Source organism: Chlorocebus sabaeus, chromosome 10 (assembly GCF_047675955.1).
Source record: "Chlorocebus sabaeus isolate Y175 chromosome 10, mChlSab1.0.hap1, whole genome shotgun sequence".
Lineage (NCBI taxonomy): Eukaryota > Metazoa > Chordata > Mammalia > Primates > Cercopithecidae > Chlorocebus > Chlorocebus sabaeus.
Genome location: NC_132913.1, coordinates 102183281 through 102204784, shown reverse-complemented (window position 1 = coordinate 102204784; position 21504 = coordinate 102183281). Strand labels below are relative to the sequence as shown.

Sequence of the window (21504 nt, the reverse complement as noted above, 5' to 3'; positions counted from 1 at the left end):
CTTTGAAACTTCCTGTAACTATAATTATTTTTAAATAAGATGTTAAAAAAGAACAGTGGGTATATTTAATGAAACCCTTTATGAAGCAACTGATGGATTAAAATTAGTTTATAAAAATGGTTTTATGGCTTTGTGCTTTGAAGGTTTTATGGTAGAATGCTTGATTTATCAAGATCTTAATTATATTATTAATTTAATCTGTAGTTTGAAGTTGATTTGGTTTGTAAAACAGTTTCCTTTCATTAATTGGTATTCATGTCATTTTCAAATACAGCTACCACTTCTTTCCTTGTGATGCTTGTCTCAACCGATGCAGTCTCATCCAGCTAAGAGGCTGTGACTAGCAATGCCACTCCATCTGTTCTCATCAATCCCTATTAATTAGTCCCTTCTAGTTATGACGAGTTTGAGAAGTATAAGTAATTGGACTAATGTGTCTCACTTATTTTTGAACTTTCTTTTTCCTTTTAAATCTGTGAAAGTCTTATTGAGCCTCAGTGTTTTAAAAATTCATTTAAAATGGTTTCATGATCAGGGATGCTTTTGTATCAAACCTGTGCCAGAGACTTTTCCAGTGACTATAGGAAGAAATAGATTTTCTTCATAATAAGGTTACAGTAATAAAGAAGCCATATGTAATTTTGAATGTTAAGACATTTACCACTTAACTTTTGAGTCCAGTTCTTGTGAATATGCTGAACTGGCATTTGGTTACATATACAGGCTACATGATTCATTTCCATAAAATCTGCCTTTTTTGGGAAATGTAGGTTTTATCACTTTAATATCTTGGCCGTGTCATTTTTATAGAATCACTGATGGACTCAGACTGACTTAATAGTGTGCTATTTGGTGATTCTCACAGTAGTGAATAACATCCTCTAATATCAGTGGTTCTTTTAGGATAAAGGATAGATGGAATCCCTCATTGAAGTTCATATCCTCATATTTTCTAATATAGAGTCCAAAGAGAGACAGGTTCAAAGTTTGAGACAATTCCTTTAAATAGTCACTGGGTTTACAAAAAGAAGACAAGAACCTTCAAATACTTCTTTCCTAATATATATTTCTCATAGTTTCTATACCGTGTTTCTATACATAGTTTCTATACTATAAAGTTTCTATACTTTCTATTTCTATCAAGCATCTCAGTTTGATTCTTTGTTTTTTAAGAGACGAGGTGTCACTCAAGCAATCCTCCAGCCTCAGCCTTCTGAGTAGCTGGTACATCACTGCACCTGGCTCAGTTTGATTTTTTAAAATGTTTCAGAACTATTTAAAACTATTTGAAACCATTCTTATTAAAAGATAATAGGTAGACCAAAGCTTTCAAAATTAATTTTAAAGATTTATGACTTTTTAAAACTAGGTCTCATGTTTGAGACTGTCCATTAACTTGCTGGTAGATAAAACTTCAGGATTAACTATTAAGAAACTTTCATATTAACTTTTCATGGGATTTTTCATAAACCAAATAGATTCAAGAGGAATTTTATTTGTAATTTTTTCTGTAGATAATCGACTCATTTTACAAACTAAACAATTTAACAAACAGAATTATACAAAAGATTTGGATCCATTGGGTCCAAATTTAACTATGAGAAGTTTTCTGTTGAAGTATTCTGTCTTAATTGGTTAATATCTTATTTTCCTACATTGTTTATGCAGAATATCTTACAGTGCCACAATTAATGAACTTAGCATGAAGATTCTGAGACTAAGCCATAATTTTACAGACCATCCAGTCTATCTTATATTTCTTTTACAGATATTTTACAGAATGATGTTTATTTTATATTTTACAGAAATAGGAGCTATAGATAAGAAAAGTCCCTTCTTCAACATCAAATTGGTGAGGGAGACTCTACTTTAGCCCTAGTTTGGGTGCTAATTTCTCACAGGCCATTAGTAACCACCCTTATACAAGGGTGATTTTCGTATTAAAGAGGTGATAAGAATAAAAGAATGTAAGGTATATAAATAAATCATCTTACTAATCTCTTAGAGTATAAGTAAGATGAAACTGTATCCTAAAGATGCAAACTAGGCCAAGATAAAATGTTTTCTACTGACCTGTTCTTTTGGTATACTTCTTTCAAATTTTTTTTCTGTCTTAGCCTTTTTTCTAAAAGAAATTGAATTCTGCATCTTCTTTTCTTATCTCATTATGAAGGGGAGAACAGATTGCTGTCATCTTTTCTTTAATAATCTTTCTCTCTTCTCCACTCTCATCTAAGTTTAAATAAAATTGCAGCTATAGACATTGTAAAATTCCCCAGTACCTAAGGGAATTACTGAAGGAATGTGCCAGACATTTTACGCTGGATTTATGTCTGTGAGATGGCGAAGGGCTAAATTGAGTGTTTTTTCATTTTTGTTTTAGCTGAGGCGAGATGGACCCTAGAAGATAATCATTACATCATCATTTAAGTAATAACCTCATAATCAGGCTAACACATTAATTCTTTTCAAACAAATTCTAACAAGTTTTCTTCTTTAAATGGATACCGAGAGTACTGTGGAATTTTAAAATTAAATACAATTTTTATTCTATACGAACTTTGCTAATTATAAAAAAAAGTACCAAAACATTCCTATAAATTAAGATTGATTAGGCAACTTTATGCTACAGAAGGCCTCCACCACCAAAGATTGTCTAAGAATAAAAAAAAATTAACATCCTTTGATCTAATAGTCCCAGTTCTGACAATTTACCCTATGCAAGAAATACAGAAGAAAGAAAGAGTATTTGCAGTTTACTTCTAATAGCAAGAAGTAGGGAATATAACCTACATATGAAAGATTAGGAAAATTCTGAAATGCTTGAAGATATTCTCTGGAAAAAATTCATATTTTATATGATAAATATTAAGACTAAAATATTATGAAAAATGGAATTGTTTAGATTTTAAACACATCAAATAATTATATCTTCACTTTCAAGAATATATAAATGTGTGCATGCATGTGGGTAAAAAAAAAAATCAAAGAGAAACAACAGTAAATTGGTGGGTTACTGAAGAGGACTATTTGTTTATAACAGTTTTAAAAATAATGTGTGCCAGTTAGATCAAATTTAAGGTCTCTAGGAATAAATTAATGCCTTCAAATTTTCAAGTTGTAATAATTGGAAGTATTTTCACTTTTCTAAAGATTCATTGAATAGGGAAGAGCTTTGGTCTTAATTAGGGAAATTCAAACCTACATGTATTTATTCCTCCTGTCTGATACACCAGGTCTTATACCTGTTTAATGCATACCCAGCAAATACATTTGAATATGGTGATTGCCCTAATCAGAACAGACATCTTTACATAAAAATTTGAACTTTTAATATATGACTTCAAAAGAACACTGAGCATGAGTTTACTAATAGGACAATTTTGGGACATTAGACGGGTTTTTAACCATACCTATATAGAGACAGATAATTTTGATATTATTCATCATAAAAGAGACAGACTATTTTGGTATTTTGATATTGTTCATAATATAAGGTCTTAGGATTGATACCAAGTTTTGCCTAAGAAAAATTTATGAAATAATAATATATTTTTGCAATAGAATTTGACCTGCTTCTCAATGCATTAAGTAAAATAGCGAATTACACATATTGTCATGTGCAGAAATATATTTCTACATATAAATATGCTGATAGCTAGAATTTTTACTAAAATGTCAAAAAATAAATAATTGCTAAATGATATTTATATGGAGCCAGGATTTAATGACCCGCAACAGTATTTAATGAGATATCTCACATCTTAAATGGGAACATTTAGCCTTTATTTTATATTTTCAGCCTTTATTTCATTGTCCTTTCACTTTTGGCCATGGAAGTTTCAAATTTCAAACTCATTTCTCTGTTCTTTTACTTCAGTTTTTCCGAAATTGTAGTGATAGTATGCTACTGTTTTTTCATTTCTGTCATTGTTGTAGGCTGCCTATTGTGATTTCCCTTTTTGCTAAAGTTTAGTGCTGTTATAGTCTGCTTGACTAAAAAGTCTAAAATAGAGTCATTTGCAAAACAGTTGTTTTGCTTCTACAGTCTGGGTGTCGATTTTTAATAGAATCAGAAGGAAATTCTGTAATGTTTATTTTACTTATATACTGTTATCTTGAGTGACACACATCCCTTGTTTAAACATCCCTAGTTTAGATCTAATGACATATTTTATTAGAACATTTGTTTTCATATGGAGTAGTGATGTTTGATTCTGTATTTTAATTTTTTTTTTTTTTTAGGATATTTTGTATTGACTAAGAGTGGTTAATTCTGATTCCCATAGCTATTTCAGTTACAAATAGCCATTAATTCCAGAAGAATAACAACCGTTTTTTCCCTTCCTCACTCTGTCACACAGGCTGGAGTACAGTGGTGCAGTCGTAGCTCTCTGCAGCCATGAACTCCTGGGTTCAAGTGATCCTCCTGCTTCAGCCCCCTGAGTAGCTGGAACTACAGGCACTCACCACCATACCTGGCTAATTTCCTTTTTTCTTTTTAGTTGAGGCAGAGATCTCACTTTCTTGCCCAGGCTGTTCTTGAACTCCTGGTTTCAAACAATCTTCCTGCCTTGCCCTCCTAAAGTGCTAGGATTACAAGTGCGAGCCACCAGGTCTGGCCTAAAAATTCTTTAAAATGTAGATCTGTTTACTACTCTGGGATTTGAAGAGTGAGAAAATTCTACGTAGGGCTTTCCATGCAGAGTTAATAATCGTCTCCTCCTTTGGGCATTTAGCAGATCTCCATTTTGAAGTTTTCTTCCACCTTCATTATATTCTCTCATCATTTTTGTTTAACTGTGGATTCAGGAACACCCTTCCTTTTTTAAATTTCCTTTTATTTGTATTATCTTTTCTTATTATAGGAAAAGTAAGCTTAATATAAATCCATGACCATCATCAGTGGTCCATGCAGCTAAAATAGAAACATACATCCATTGATGTATATGCTTTTATGAGGTAGGAGGAGAGAGTGGTTATTAGCAATTTAGAATAAAAGAATACCTTCTGTACAGTAGAAGTTTCTTTATAGAAAAGTGTTGTAGCCCTGGAATTCATAAGCTTCATTATTATGCAAAAATTCCAGGCTTTGCTAAGGTAGACAGAGCTACCTTAATGACTTTGAGTTAATTACTTTGGGTTAATCAGTACTTTAGGAATGGGGCTGCTTACCTCTGTTAAAAAAGTATTAAGATCTCAGGGAAAAGGAAAGCTTACATGAAATGGAGAACATGATCAGGAATACATCTGGGCTAAAAGGATCTCTTAGTTTTAATAGATAAGTAGTTCATCCTTTGTTTCTGCAAAGTGATAGCTTCAGTCCAAACCTTCAACTATAAAGGAACATATGAAAAGTAACAAAGATGAAATAAAGCATACATTTTATAAGGATAGTGGCTTGACACATTTTCAAGTATGTATCATTCTGGCCTATGCAAAAGTTATGTTTACATAAATAACAACTGATCCATGCAAGGTAATTTTAGTAAGGAAATTATTAGCCAAGAAAACTAACTAAAATGTGGTCTTGTATTTGTATTTTTTGCTTTTTTTTTTCTTCAAAAGGAAGTATAAGAGTTTATTTTCTACTAAACTGATGGAATAATTATGGACTTTATTAACTGTTTATTACAAATATAAAATAGTTTAAATCTTAAGATGTGTGTTTTAAATGGAAAATAGGTTAAAAATTATTGCTGCAGATTGCTTAACTTTTATTCTATAAATAAAATCTTAAAATGTTAGTCATTATTTAGGCTTGGGTTAATTAAGTAATGTTTGGCTGGTAGATTCTTCCATTGCATTGAATCTCTTGGGACTTAAGTTTCCTTATCTATAAAAGAGGTTGATTAGACAAAGCATCACCATTTGAATTGCTGAAAGTTTATTTTAAAGCATTTCATTCTTATTTTACTTTTTAGTAAATCAACTCAATTGATTTGTCTTAAAAAAGGTTCAGTAGGAAGTTGATATGAACTTGTAACTATGGTAATGTCTATGGAGTATGTCATCATTCTGAAACTCACAAGGTACAAGTTAGAGAGTAGCAACCTTAGCATGTCAGATTGAGTAAACACATTGATCCAACTAAGAATAAAGATTAAGGAAAAAAACTTGATCTGTGACATGTAGGATATTTCAGTTCTCATCTCAGTTATGTCACTGAGAAAGCCACTTAAATCTCTTGGGACTTAAGTTTCCTTATCTATAAAAGGTTGATTAGACAAAGCATCAGAAGTTTCAAATCGGTAGACTGAGGACTCTGAGGGCTGAAGGAAATACAATGTCTGTGTTTTTTTTCTAACATAATTAAATTTTATATATTTAGGTATGATGTTTGTTACAGTCTCCATAGCTTCCTACCCCTTCACACCAGGTTCTTCACACATTTATGTAATCTACTTGGCTTTTGTAGGCATTTGAGTCACAATCCTTGGAGTAGATGTCGCTCCCAGCTTTGAAAAAATTCTTGAGATTTTCTATGCTATGACAGCAACTCTTAACAAAGCACTTTGCCACCATTCAAATGTAGTTATAGACCTGGAAACTTCCTTTGTTTTCAGGAAAAGAAAAAGACCTACTTTCATTCTTCCTTAGTTGGTCTTAGATGACATAAGAATTTTGCAAACTGTTGCTTGGAGTAAAAGCATATTAGAGGAGTGTATTTGTTTAACTCAATCATTATAATTAGAGCACTGGATTTGCCTTACTTGACAGAAACTTACCACACAACTCTCATGAAACTGAATACTTAATGAATTAAGACTTACACTGGCTCCTTCCCATTGAAGTACCATGCTGCCCTGTTGGTATCTGCCATGTCATTTTTCTTGATGCCATGCTTATTGAATTCTAGTATCTATTAAGGTTAAATTCTGTTGATTGACTAATGCCAGCACGTTGTCAGGAGCAACAGATGTCATTTTAATGTATTTCTTGTAAATAGTCAAATAAACCCATAAAATGGAGAAGCAGCTGACGTAAGCACAGCCTACTTAATTCTGCAATTAGACATTAGCCATTCATTTGATACAGGAGATATCATAGAAGTGTTCAGTCCTTGGCTTTCTGTGCCACCATATTCAGTTAAAGATACAATTATGAACGCTCCGCAGGTATCATTGGGAAGGAGATTTGGGAAGGGGAGTAGATTTGGGAAGCGGAATACCTGCTTATGTAATTAGGAAAATTTAAAAATTTACATATAGTGAATTTGAGTTAACCATTTCACTGGATTCCTGATGGTTTTTGGTTTGATCTTTAATATAGAAACAATATATGACATAATTCCAGCACACTGGCAGGACTTCTAGTTTGGTATTTTGACCCAGTCAAGAATTTTGAGTCTCATTTTCAATATATAATAAATTTAATATTTTATATTAGCTTTATTAGAAGGGTAGTTTTTAATTCAGTGAGTGCTTATTAAAATTTATGCCCTTTTTAGAGTATAATTTTTATTATATGTAAAACACAATTTTCAAAGCACATTTATGATAATTTAAAATTAAAAGATTCAGAAACTCAGCTGAGCAAACTTGGGTGAATATGATTTTTATATTAAAAACAATGGGGGAGAGAGAGATGAGTGCCAAATAAAGCACAGATAAAACTAACAAATTAAGATTGACATGATGGGTAATTATAGATGTCCTGAGTGTGAATGTTGAAGTTGAATATGCATTAACGACCCAATTCAGGAAAGACTCGGTCTCTTGACAAACCTCTGCTTTTGGAGAGATGGAGTACTCAGTTGTTAGTCTTCTGCTTCTGACCTTTTTTATAATAAACAACATCTTGGAACTCTCAATTCAAGCAGCTTTTAAGCATTTGACATATTCACATCAAGCTAAGATAATACCCAAAGTTTATCTTGTGTACCACTAAGTTATATTCCAGTGTGAAATACACAGCCTTTAGAAAACTAAGCAGATTTAGGTTCAGATTCACATTCTGCCACTTAATGGCTGAATAGCTTTAAGCAAGTTAACTTCTTAGCGTTTCAGTTCCCTCCCCTGAATTGGAAGTAATATACAGTAAATCCTCATTGTTCGTGGATTCTGTGTTTGTGAGTTTTCTTACTTGCTAAAATTTTTCTTGTAATCCCCAAATCAATACTCACAGTGCTTTTGTAGACATGTACAGAGTAGTGAAGAACTTTAGTTGCCAAACAAGTGTGTCCCCAGCTGAGGTCAAACAAGGTGATACTTGCCTCCTTTTTCCAGCTCTCACACTGTAAACAAGTGGCCCTTTCACAGTCTATTGATGCCATGTTTTTTGCATTTTTGTATTTTTGTTGATTATTTTATTATTTAAAATGGCCTCATAATGTAGTGCTGAAGTGCTGTTTTATGTGTCTAAGCTCAAGAAGATTGTGATGTGCCTTTCAGGGAAAATATTAAATACTGTGTTAGATAAGCTTTGTTAAGGTGTTAATTGTAGTACTGCTGGTGCTAAGTTTAATGTTAATGAGTCAACAGTATACAATAAATAATGTGTATAAACAGAAACACACATAAAACAAAGTATTGATCAGTTGATGAAAATGCTGGAACCACAGGCTCACAGAAACATAAACCTGTATTTCCTTTAACAGCAGTGGTTCATTATTCACTAATTCGGTGTTCATAGCATCTTTATAGAACATAACTACTGCAGATAATGAGCATTGGCTATACTACTCATGCTGTATTTGGGGAAGGGTACAAGTACTTTTAGTAGCTGTTACCATCACAGTAATTTTGATCAGGATCTTTTCTTAGAACAAACAGTTGTGTCCTTGGTCATTTAAAGTTAGAAAAGTAAAAAGAAAACAGAATAGAATAAATTATTATTTTAAGAATTTTTTTTTTTTCTCCTTTGACCAGAAAATATTGGTGTGTGATTTTTAGCATTGGATTGGTTAGGCCTTATGATTTATGAGTGTTTTATTCTACATTATGGAAAAATTAAAGTTTTCAGAGCACTGCACAATGTACACATTCAATCTATAGTAAAGTATTTTGCTCATTGGATGAATATTAGGTAACATAGCATTCATAGTTTTTATAAAATGATGCTGCTCTCATGGTTCTCTATTAATAACAATTTATAAGAAGAGAGTTCTGTCTGTCAGTATTTACAGGTGTAAAATAAACTTATATACAATCAAATAAATTCTCAGGTTCTACAGTTCAAACCCAGGGAAGTAACAATGGAACAACTTATTCCATATTTTGTTAATGATATTCTACTTTTTCTTTTCATATTTAATATTGCCGTTTCATTTTTGTTTAACAAGAGCTATAAATGACTAAAACTCTGGCTGTGTATTATTTCCTGCTTTATTAGTATTTTTGAATACCACTTCACTAATACATGTAAATCATTAATACTTCCAGAATATTTTATTTTTTTAATATTTAAGATATATTGGTCCTCCATTTTCAGAAACAACTGTGCATTCAAACATTTTTTCAAAAAGCCTATTATCTTTGCTTTTAACATTTGAAATAAATGCAAAATATAAAAGAATATTTTATTATTTTTCTGACAATCAAATCTGCTCCCAAATTTGTTACTCTTTGAAAGGTTAGCCATTTTAAATAGAAAAAGAGGGAAAAGCTGAATCTGAAGAATGAATCTTCTCATGTTTGTCTATGTATGAACTATTGACCTTTGTTCTTTAATTGACTTTGTAACAGAAAGTTACATAATATGAAGTTCTTAGAATTTCTGGACAAGAGTAGGAAGTTTTCTTTGTTATTATATATACCATGATTTGAGATTATCTCAGTGGCATCCTTAATATCTTTAAAACATGGACGTAATTTTAAATGTGCTTGAAAAATTAAATTTGATAATGGATTGCTTGTTGATAGAGGAAAATAAAGCAATAAAATTTCATTTAAAATTAGGCAGTCTGAGATAGAGCATTCTAATATTAATGAAAGTTCAGGATTAGATTATTGAAATAAAGTGACAGGAAACAGCAGGATTTTCTTCTTAGGCAAGAGATTATGACTTCTCTTGTACATAATAGGTGTTTAACACAGTTTGAGCATTCCTAATCTGAAAATCCAAAATGCTGTAAAATACTAAACTATTTGAGTGCCAGCATGACACACTTGACCTCATATGATGGCTCACAGTCTAAACGCAGACACAACTTTGTTTTATGCACAAAATTATTAAAGATAGTATATAAAATTATCTTCATATATGTTTTATCTGTATAAAGTGTATATGAAACATAGATGAATTTCTTTTTTAGACTTGGGTCTTGTTGCCAAGATATACCTAATTATGTATGTGCAAATATTCCAATATCCAAAACAAAACTGAATTTTAAAACACTTCTGGTTTCCAGCATTTCAGATAAGGGATACTTGGCCTGTAAATATGATATAGGAAGAGCACCGATGTGGAAGTCTGTTGCTTTAGGAAGTGGTTCACTTTATCTTTGCTATTAGTGATCTTAGCAAGTCACTCTTTCTGCACTTGACTGTGCGAATCCATAAAACAAGAAAGTAGGACTAGCTCTTCAGGGTCTTTTCTACCTCGTAAGTAATTTGATTCTGGGTATTTTCAAAATTCAAATTACAAGATTAGAATAAATAAAACATTTTATAAACAGGACTCAAACACATTTTTTCCCCCAGAAAGTACCAGTTTTTTTCAGTTCTGTCACGTACTCCAAATTCTGCTGATTGACTCCTGTAATCCGATGAAGTTTTGTTACTGTGTCAGTGTGGGGTAATAAAGAAGCAAGTTTAAAACTGATTATACCATCAAGTTTGAGTCAGTCTAAAGTGAACCATTACTTACTCTTGGAAAACACTGCATTTCTTTATCTTCTCCAGTATAAGTTTTTGCTCTCAAGATAATCATTATAGGTGTGGTGGCTCACGCCTGTAATCCCAGCACTTAGGGAGGCCGAGGCAGGCGGGCGGATCACGAGGTCAGGAGATTAAGACCATCCCGGCTAACACGATGAAAGCCTGTCTCTACTAAAAGTACAAAAAAATTAGCTGGGCGTGGTGAGCGCCTGTAGTCCCAGCTACTCCCGAGGCTGAGGCAGGAGAATGGTGTGAACCCAGGAGGCGGAGCTTGCAGTGAGCCGAGATGATGCCACTGCACTCCAGCCTCGGTGACAGTACAACTCTGTCTCAAAAAAAAAAAAAAAATCATTGTAGGTCAAGAGACGTTTCACTCATACACAAGTGAATCTAAATTTGTAGTAGATGCAATCCCAGGACAGTTCTGGGTAGCAGATTAACTGTTGGTTCTTGGCCACCCTTCAGTCAAGAAAGGAGCCCTTTTACAGGCAAATGCAGAGTTCACATGCCGAGTAGTGGTTCCGCTCCTGTGTTGGAATCAATTTACGGTTGAAGTAAGTAGGGATCAGCTGGACAGAACTTTATCACTAGCATTTTTCAAGAGGTTTCCAAAACACTGTAGTATATCCAACATACATGTCTAATCCTCGATCTAAAGTATATGTTTATGCAGCCATAGATTTTTTTCTGGTCGTTTTAAGCCATTAAATATCAAATGATAACAGGATATAATAGTTTGATATTCAAAACTATGTGTAACTCTGAACTCTTACAGGTGCTATACAGTTACTTATTTTTATTGGTGTGGATATAATCTATCAATACTGTGTCCATAGTGAATTTTAAAAAACTTTTGTTCCTTTGTGTTAACAACACTAGACAGTGAACGGGATACCTGAGTTATTGTTCCAACTTTCCCGATACCCTCTGCTGTTAAACTCCTGTTCTATGGGAGAGTGTATGAAATTCTGAAGAATGCATAAGTGAATAATATATGGTTTCTGCCCTCAGTGATAACATGAGATATTGAGCAAAACAACCTCAAAGACAAACAGGAAATTGTATGGAAGGTTTGTTTTTATAATGAAGATAATTCATTATAGTATCTAGTTTATAGAATGCTTCTTGCATTGTATCCACAGAAGCCCGGTGAAAAACACTGTTTTCATTTTTTATTTCCATAGGCAAGGAAGCTTCCAGAACAAGTAATTGGGATAGCCAAGTCCTTCAACTCCAAACCTCAAATTTAGTAGTTATATGCTATCAGAACAGAAGCATAATAAATATATATATACATGCCATCAGTTCCCTCGCCTGTTGGTGAACAGGCATTATCCAAGATGTTGTCTCTAGCTGAAGCTGACCATGTCCTTCATGATTGATCCTGGGTATCCCAAGGGTTCCTTTCATTTCTAGAGCCTAGCGAGACAATTGGTACTGGCTGCCAGCCAGCGGCCCTACTTAGGGTTTCCCCACCCAGGTGCCAGGCAGTGGAATGACTCTAAACAGTGCCAGGCTGAGCTGTCTCTATTGCATCTTGCTTTTTAACCTGAAGCTGTGAACAGACTTACTCAAGCCATCAAAAGAATGCTTTTTTTTTTCCTGCAAAGCCCAACCAAATCATCTCTAGACTGGCGACCTCAGTTGTGTTCCTGTCACATTCCAAACCTGTCCCAAGCTCTGCTTGTTTATTTTAGCAAGCACTGTTGAGCCCCTGTTGTGTGGCTAGCTGAGCTAGGTGCTGTAGACTAAAGCACATTCCATCATGTCAGATCACTTACAGTTTAACAGACGATTAGACATATAGCTGCCAAAATGAGCAGCATAGATGGTAAGTGCTCAGTTTAGGTTATTGTGGGCAGGACTGCATCATGGACTTTTTATTCACCTTAAATTTGGGTAATTGCTATGAGTGAAAATGTAGACTTGTGTGTGTGTTTGAAATAGTATCCTGGCTTAGGTTTTTCAGAAAGGAGATTAAAATTACAGTTAGTGTTCAGTACTAACTTATGGCTTAATCCTCCAAAGAAAGAATATTTTAAGTCTTTTCTTTATATGGAAAACCAATTGTGTTATGTTTTGTTTTGGCATAAGTAAGATTTCTGTTTGCATTTTAGAATAATACTTAAAAACTGCCATGAAGAAGAAAAACCACTTAGGTAAATTGCTTAATTTTAATGAAAGAGAAGTAATGCTAACTTGATATTTATTTTGCTTTAATTCTTGTGTTTTTGTCAGGGGTAAAAGCATGTCTACGAAGAAAAGTATGTGAACAGGAAGAAAAGTATGAAATTCCTGAAGGTCCACACAGAAGCAGGCTCAACAGAGAACAGCTGGTATTTTTCTTTTACTACAACTTTCATTGTTCTTATTATGACATACTATTATTATCACCATCAGGGAAAACTTCTGCCCTTTCAACAACTACAGGTGACTGATTAAAATTTTAATTGTGCTTATTTCAAGCACTTGATTCTGAAAGATGATCACGATGAGCAGTAAAATCCAGAAGGTAATAATTTCATACTGTTAATGGATTTTTGGCATCTTGAACATTCCCATAAACCTTTCAGAATCGGAGGTAAATCTCAGATACAGGAAGTAGCTTGGAAGAAGACTTACAGCTGCTGCTCGGATTTAGTTACCATATGTCTTTATGGCCACATATTGTAGTTTTAATGGATAATATTGCATTATCCTGTTGATATATATATGTATATTAGAAATGACAAAGAAAATTTCCGTAGAAGGGAATTATGAAACTTTTTAAAATTTCCAGTGAGCATACAGAAGTGTGTTTCATAGCTAATTGGATCCCTAGCCTCAGCACAATAATCTGTTGTGCCCGTGAATACATTTCTGGAACCGTGGAGGGCACACCCCCCATGGTGGCTGCCCTGGAGACCTTAGGTTGGTAATGTGTAGGGATCTGAATGTGGATGGGCAGAACTGGATAAAAGTCCATGGAAAAGATGTTACTCTTGTAATTACATTTGCCTTGTGTCTCTGGAGCCTATTTCATAAAAGCTAGGAATTGTGGGGTGATGAAAAAAGTTTGATGAACATTTTTTTGTTTTCTTTATACCAAACACATCTAAAATTTTAGAAGAGTGAAAAGAAACCAAAATGGTGACTGAATCTTAGGGAAAAAAATTGTAAATAGGAAGCCCCTATTTGCCTAAGTATTTTTCTTGATCCAGTTAGTATGCTTGAAATTTAACTTGTCCCAGCACCTCATTAAGTAGCTTCTTAGCTGCTCATAATTATTACAGATTGAGCATCCCTAATCCAATATCCAAAATGCTCCAAAATCCAAAACTTTTTGAACTTTGACATGATGCCACAAGTGGAAAATTCCACACCTGACCTCATGTGACAGGTCACAGAACACGGTCAAAATTTTGTTACATGCACAAAATTACTAAAAATATTGTGTAAAATTACCTCAGGCTGTGTGCATGAAGTGTACAAGAAACAAATGAGTTTTGTGTTTAGGCTTGAGTCTCATCCTTAAGATATCTCATATATATGCAAATTTTCCAAAACCCAAAATATTTCTGAATCTGAAATGCTTCTGGTCCAAATGTTTCAGGTAAGGGATACTCAACGTGTATTTTTATTTTCCTCATTCATATGCAGTGTTTTTGAATACAGTATTTTGATCTGCCTTTAACAAATGTTTTCTCATTATTTCAGTTGCCAAAGCTATTTGATGGATGCTACTTCTATTTGGGGGGATCTTTCAAACACCATCCAAAGGACAACCTTATTAAGCTCGTCACTGCAGGTGGGGGCCAGATCCTCAGTAGAAAGCCCAAGCCAGACAGTGACGTGACTCAGACCATCAATACAGTCGCATACCATGCAAGACCCGATTCTGATCAGCGCTTCTGCACGCAGTATATCATCTATGAGGATTTGTCTAATTATCACCCAGAGAGGGTTCGGCAGGGCAAAGTCTGGAAGGCTCCTTCAAGCTGGTTTATAGACTGTGTGATGTCCTTTGAGTTGCTTCCTCTTGACAGCTGAATATTGTACCAGATGAACATTTCAAATTGAACTTGCACGGTTTGTGAGAGCCCAGTCATTGTACTGTTTTTAATTTTTCACATTTTTACAAATAGGTAGAGTCATTCATATTTGTCTTTGAATTAAAAAAAAAAAAAGGGTCTAATGCCAGATTAGGAATTCATGTTGTGTTTACCGTTTAGATGCTGGGATTGCTTTTAAAGGTTTTTCTTTTTAAAATTGGCATGTTTTTTGATTCATCATGTCTTTCTATTCAGATTATTGAGTATCAAAGATTAATGAGAGGACACCAGAATCCTGGTTAAATAGACAAGTGGTATCATTACTGTTTGAGTCTTTGAATATTCTTTAATAAAATCCATACCTGCCACCAGTGAAAAAACTTGCCATTTTTTTTAAGTAAACAGAGAATATTATCAAATATGTTGGCTTTATTGCAAAGAGAGTATTTGGTCTAAATATACCAACCACCTTAGGTGTTTAATTCTCCTATCTGCAATTGTCTTTATCCTATATTGTGTTTATTTTTTTTCTTGTAATTTACTTTGTTGTCTGTTTCTACACTTTTATCTCTGTTTTTTATGTTGTATATTCATCAGGAAATCGTGATTTAATCTTTAACATTTTTTTTTGTGGTAAAAATCAACACTAGGCTAATGGTATATATTTTTATTCTGTACATTTGCTTATAACTATCAATATATAACTCTGTTTGTCTACTACATATGTATATATACTTAGAGCATTTTCTCTAACACATTTTAATATCAGTATTTTTTTTAAGAAGTCTGACCAATCTAGCACATTGTCAGTCCAACGTCATTACTTTAAATTAAAAAGCAGTCTTCTGGTAAACCTTGTTGGTATTTGCAAAATAATTTTGAAGGTCTTAGTTTCTTCCTTTGTAAAGTTTTTAAAAGTGTTTAGGTTGGCATGGAGGCAGAAGTTGGTGATTACTTGATTTACAACAGATTTTTTCCAGATCATACAAAAGGCCATACAGTAAGTGTAGAAGTAGGCATGGGGAGGGCTTGCTAGTATCAAACAGGCAAGGCCTCAGTGAGTGGGCGGGATACCACGTGAGAGTGGCCAGACCTGGGGAGGTCACTCTGCTCTGTGTGCTCTCATTCCCGAATCGACAAGGATACATTCGATTATTTTGAAACATTTTTTTAAGAAGCAGAATTCTTTAATAATTCCTTCCTAGACATTGAATATACTTATAAAATTAAAGACTTGGCGAAGGAGACACTGAGAGACCTGCCAGTTTGGTTCCTTATGAACAAAAGAGGACAGTTTGATAACAACTGGAATAGACTATCCCTAGTTTTAAAATACTGAGAATATCTGAAGTTCATCAACATCTTAAGATGCACTTACTTGGAAGTTTGAGATTCTGTTTATCATTTGAAAATACATTTTGCTTTAATTCTTTCTTGGACATGTTGTTTTTTTCATATCAAGAAATATATTGTATGAACAAAATAACCTTTTGACCCTGACCTTGCTGGGTGAATTAGCTCTGAAACACTCTCTGCAACCAGTAATGCATTTGTCCCACATTTCATTCTGATGGAAAATGACGAACACCATAGCACCAAACAAAAATCCGAGGGGTTAGATAATGTCTGGATTAAATAATTTAAGACTCTCTGGGATTTTGGTTGTCAGTTTTTATTTATAACTGACTTCAAGTCACTTTGTATTGCCTCATACGTCACATTTTAGACAGGTTTGTGTCTGTTCCTTGCATCTGAATTCCTGTTTGTAAAGATACCTTTGAGGTCTCTTGCTCAGTTTTTGTCATTCATTTTCTTGGTTTATCACCCCTCCCTTCTTTTTGTTGTTTTTCCCTGACTGTTAAGCAGTTTCATCTTTGTTTTGTTAAATATTTATTTTGACAGCAGTTAGTTTGTGTTAAGCTCTTGAAACTTGTGATTGTACACTCTGTGTAGATATATATGTAATTTTTATTTTTCAATCATAGATTCAAGCTTCCTTCTTATTTACCATAAATCATTAAAATTATTTGTGTTTCCATATATCTGTGTCTTGTATAAAATTGGCTTATTCTGTGCTGTTGAATGAGGCCCAACATGACTTGGTGAGGAAATCTATTAACTAACAAAATCTTATCATTTTGAACATAACACTTTTTAATTAATTTTGAATAAAAGCATTTCTAAAATGTACTAGATACTTTATTACCTTAGATTATTCTGAATATAGTATAACTTTGATAGTTGGGAATCATCATTAAGAAACAATTACACACTGATTCCTTTGTGTCTCTATAAAAGTGAGAGGCTGGTAGCTTTTCTACATTCTCATGGCTGTTTTCTAGTTCTACTTGAATTTGTAGCTGTTCCTCTTTTTCCTTGACAGCCGCCACTTTGTAGCTATTTTTCTGTCTCTGCTAATACTTCACCATATCTAACTTAATTTTTTTTTTCTTTTGACCTGCTGAAAAATAGAAACCAGATGGGAAGTATATTAGAATTATGATTGAAATAAGGGCAAATGAGCAATGTGTGAGGGTTTTCACTGACTTCACCTAAGAGGTAGTTTAGCTACTTGAATTTCAGTAAATAGAATTTTTCCTTTATTTCATTGGTCCTTTTTTTTTTTGCACCTGCTTTGTGAATTTAATAGTTAAGTTACCTCTGCCTAGAGGATGATATTTGGGGAGGTTTGATGTTTTCTGTGGGAATAAGATGATTCACGGGTGGGAATGGGGCTGCATTAGCTGTTATTGTTTCCCTGAGTCAGTGTGGAAAAAACATTAATTGTATTCTAAACGTTCATGGACCTCATTGCAGTCACAATTGTCTATTCTGTTTCCTACCCTGAACACATTAAAATGGCAGGAACTAATGAATAGCTACTGAGAAGTTGTCTTCGGTTAAGAGCTGTAATTTTTTTTTAGTCAACTAATGCGGCTTATGCCTGGCTAATTAAGCTGCAGACATTCTTATGAATTAGGGATTGTTGATTATTTGTGTAGCTTTCTAAGGCACAAGGTGCACTTTCTGATACCTGTAAGTTTCTATTAGAATGGTGATGTGAGAGAAGTGGGAAAAGCGTGTTCTTTGACTAGGCTTAAAGGGTTAATGACTAATACTCCAGCCCTAGGGAGGATTCTGCTTCGGCTTGAAGTTAGACATGGGTTTGTTAACAATCTAACCTGTATCATCAGTGATAAAGGGGGGGAAATACTGTTGATTTCACCCAGGTGTAAAGATATGTGAAAGTGCTCAGCACACTGTAGGCATTCACAACTCGCCTTCCAGGAACCCTGTGAGCAAGCTCACGAAAAAGTGGCTATTGATAGCACAGCTTGTGTCAGTCCTGAGTATCCTGGCTTTTGTGTCCCATGCACATCTACTACTGGGCGTCTTCCTGTCTTCACTTTACTGGTTGTAGCCGGAACAACAACCACAGCCAGGCCCTTGTTTCCTGTTTCTGACTTCTCGCCATCCCATCTGCACTGGTAAAGTTTGCCCATCTATATAGCCACCCCTGCTCATTTAACTAAAATGTTTAGCTTTCATCCCCTCTGTGTATTTACCGTGGATACCAAGATTGCTTAGGCCTCCACAAAGAAGTGGTGTACCTTGGACAGTACTGGCAAAGCTTCTACTGTTACCAGAATATCATAAACCCTTCCGCCACCTCCACTTGAGGCCTAAGACAAGAATGTTTATCTTTCCTGCCTTAGTTTATAGTTTGTGAGACTCATATTTTCATTAAGACCACTAGTTTGGCAAAACCACACCCCATTTGCCTGCTGTGTAAGATAATGTTACCTAAAAATACAGGTCTTTTTCTGAATCTTTCTCATGTAAATGTCTGAGTTTTTAAACAAATCTGTTTACAAAAGTATTACATAGTTGAGAAATACAAAAAGAATTTCTGTAGAATACAAAAGCACAAGGAAGAAAACAGGCACAAAATCCAGGGGCCATTAAACCAAAACTATTTTGTGTGGCCTTCATAGTGTTAAAAGTACATCAAATGCTGATAACAGGGGACATGAGCTTCCGTTCACCACATCCTCACCACTTCTCTCTCACCCCTTAACGTTTATTCTTTTAGTTGGGCCTTGGAAACATTGACTTAATCCACAACTATTAACATTCTTGTCTCTTTTTCTTTCCCCATAAGTTATTTGGGTACAGGTGGTATTTGGTGACATACATTCTTTAGTTGTGATTTGTGAGATTTTGGTGCACCCATCACCTGAGCAGTGTACGCTGCACCATATTTGTAGTCTTTATCCCTCGCCCCCACTCCCAGTCTTCCTCCCAAGTCCCCAAAGTCCATTGTATTATTATTATTATGCCTTCACATTATCATAGTTTAGCTTCCACATATCAGTGAGAACATACGATGTTTGGTTTTCCATTCCTGGGTTACTTAGAATAATAGTCTCCAATCTCATCCAGGTCATTGCAAATGCTCTTAATTCATCCCTTTTTATGGCTGCATAGTATTCCATCGTGTGTGTGTGTGTGTATACACATATATATACATATATATATATACACACACACACACCACAGTTTATCCACTTGTTGATTGATGAGCATTTGGGTTGGTTCCACGATTTTGCAATTGTGAATTGTGCTGCTATAAACATGCATGTGCAAGTATCTTTTTTGAATAATGACTTCTTTTCCTCTGGGTAGATACCCAGTAGTGGGATTTCTGGATCAAATGGTAGTTCTACTTTTAGTTCTTTAAGGAAGCTTCACTGTTTTCCATAGCGGCTGTACTAGTTTGCATTCCCACCAGCAGTGTAGAAGTGTTCCCTGTTCACTGCATCAATGCCAACATCTACTGTTTTTTGATTGATTGTTTGATTATGGCCATTCTTGCAGGAGTAAGGTGATATCACATTGTAGTTTTGATTTGCTGATCATTTCTGATGTTGAGCATTTTTTCATATATTGGCCATTTGCGTATCTTCTTTTGAGAACTGTCTATTCATGTCCTTAGTTCACTTTTTGATAGGATTGTTTGTTTTTTTCTTACTGATGTGAGTTTGTTGTAAATTCTGGATATTAGTCCTTGTCAAATGTACAGATTATGACAATTTTCTCCCACTCTGGGTTGTCCATTTACTCTGCTGACTGTTCTTTTTGCCATGTAAAAGCTCTTTAGGTCCCAGCTATTTATCTTTGTTTTTATTGCATTTGCTTTTGGGTTCTTGATAATGAAATCCTTGCCTAAGCCAATGTCTAGAAGGGTTTTTCCAATGTTATCTTCTAGAATTTGTACAGTTTCAGGTCTTAGGTTTAAGTCCTTAATCCATCTTGAGTTGATTTTTGTATAAAGTGAGAGATGAGGATCCAGTTTCAGTCTCCTACTTGTGGCTAGCCAATTATCCCAGCACCGTGTGTTGAAAAGGGTGCCCTTTCCCCACTTTATGTTTTTGTTTGCTTTGTCTAAGATCAATTGACTGTAAGTATTTGGGTTTATTTCTGGGTTCTCTATTCTGTTCCATTGGTCTATGTGTCTCTTTTTATACCAGTACCATGCATTTTTGGTGACTATGGCTTTATAGTATAGTTTGATAGTGTGATGCCTCCAGATTTGTTCCTTTTGCTTAGTCTTGCTTTGGCTATGCGGGCTCTTTTTTGGTTCCATATGAATTTTAGGATTGTTTTTTCTAATTCTGTGAAGAATGATGGTGATATTTTGATGGGGATTGCATTGAATTTGTAGATTGCTTTTGGCAGTATGGTCATTTTCACAATGATTCTACGCATCCATGAGCATGGGCTGCATTTCCGTTTGTTCATGCTGTCTGATTTCTTTCCGTGGTGTTTTGTAGTTTTCTTTGTAGAAGTCTTTTGACTCCTTGAATAGGTATATTCTTAAGTATTTTTTTTTCAGCTATTGTAAAAGGGGTTGAGTTCTTGATGTGCTTCTCCGTTTGGTCGCAGTTGGTATATAGAAGAGCTACTTATTTGTGTGCATTAATCTTGTATCCAGAAACTTTGCTAAATTATTTTATCAGTTCTGGGAGCTTTCTGGAGGAGTCTTTAGGGTTTTCAAAATAAATGATCATATCGTCAGCAAACAGTGACAGTTTAACTTTCTCTTTACTGATTTGGATGCACTTTATTTCTTTCTTTTGTCTGATTGCTCAGGCTAGGACTTCCAGGACTCTGTTGAAGAGGAGTGGTGACAGTAGGCACCCTTGTCTTGTTCCAGTTCTCAGAGGGAATGCTTTCAACTTTTCCTCATTCAGTATTATGTTGGCTGTTACATTAAGCTATGTCCCTTGTAGGCCAATTTTGCTGAGAGTTTTAATCATAAAGAGATGTTGAATTTTCTTTAATGCTTTTTCTGCATCCATTGAGATGATCATGTGTTTTTTGTTTTTAATTCTGTTTATGTGGTGTATCACATTTATCATGACTTGCATATGTTAAACCATCCCTGCATCCCTGGTATGAAACCCACTTGATCATGGTGGATTATCTTTTTGATAAGTTGTTGGATTTGGTTGGCTAGTATTTTGTTAAGGATTTTAGCATCTGTATTCATCAAGGATACCCGTCTCTAGTTTTCTTTTTTGGTTATGTCCTTTCCTGGTTTTGGTATTAGGGTGATGTTGGCTTCATGGAATGAATTAGGGAGGGTTCCT

General features: G+C 34.4%; 1 protein-coding gene across 2 annotated transcripts in view; it reads left to right on the top strand.

Annotated features, from left to right (window-relative positions):
• The window catches only part of BARD1 (BRCA1 associated RING domain 1), an 83698-nt gene extending 67994 nt beyond the window's left edge, over nt 1-15704 (top strand). Inside the window, exons 10-11 of one of the 2 annotated variants that reach the window (XM_007966166.3) lie at nt 13059-13156; nt 14517-15704. In XM_007966166.3, coding sequence (XP_007964357.1) covers nt 13059-13156; nt 14517-14849 — 431 coding nt within the window. In that variant the 3' untranslated portion in view covers nt 14850-15704. The remainder of the gene's footprint in view (nt 1-13058; nt 13157-14516) is intronic. The other variant, XM_007966167.3, reaches the window with a different exon arrangement.
• The last annotated feature ends 5800 nt before the right edge of the window (nt 15705-21504 follow it).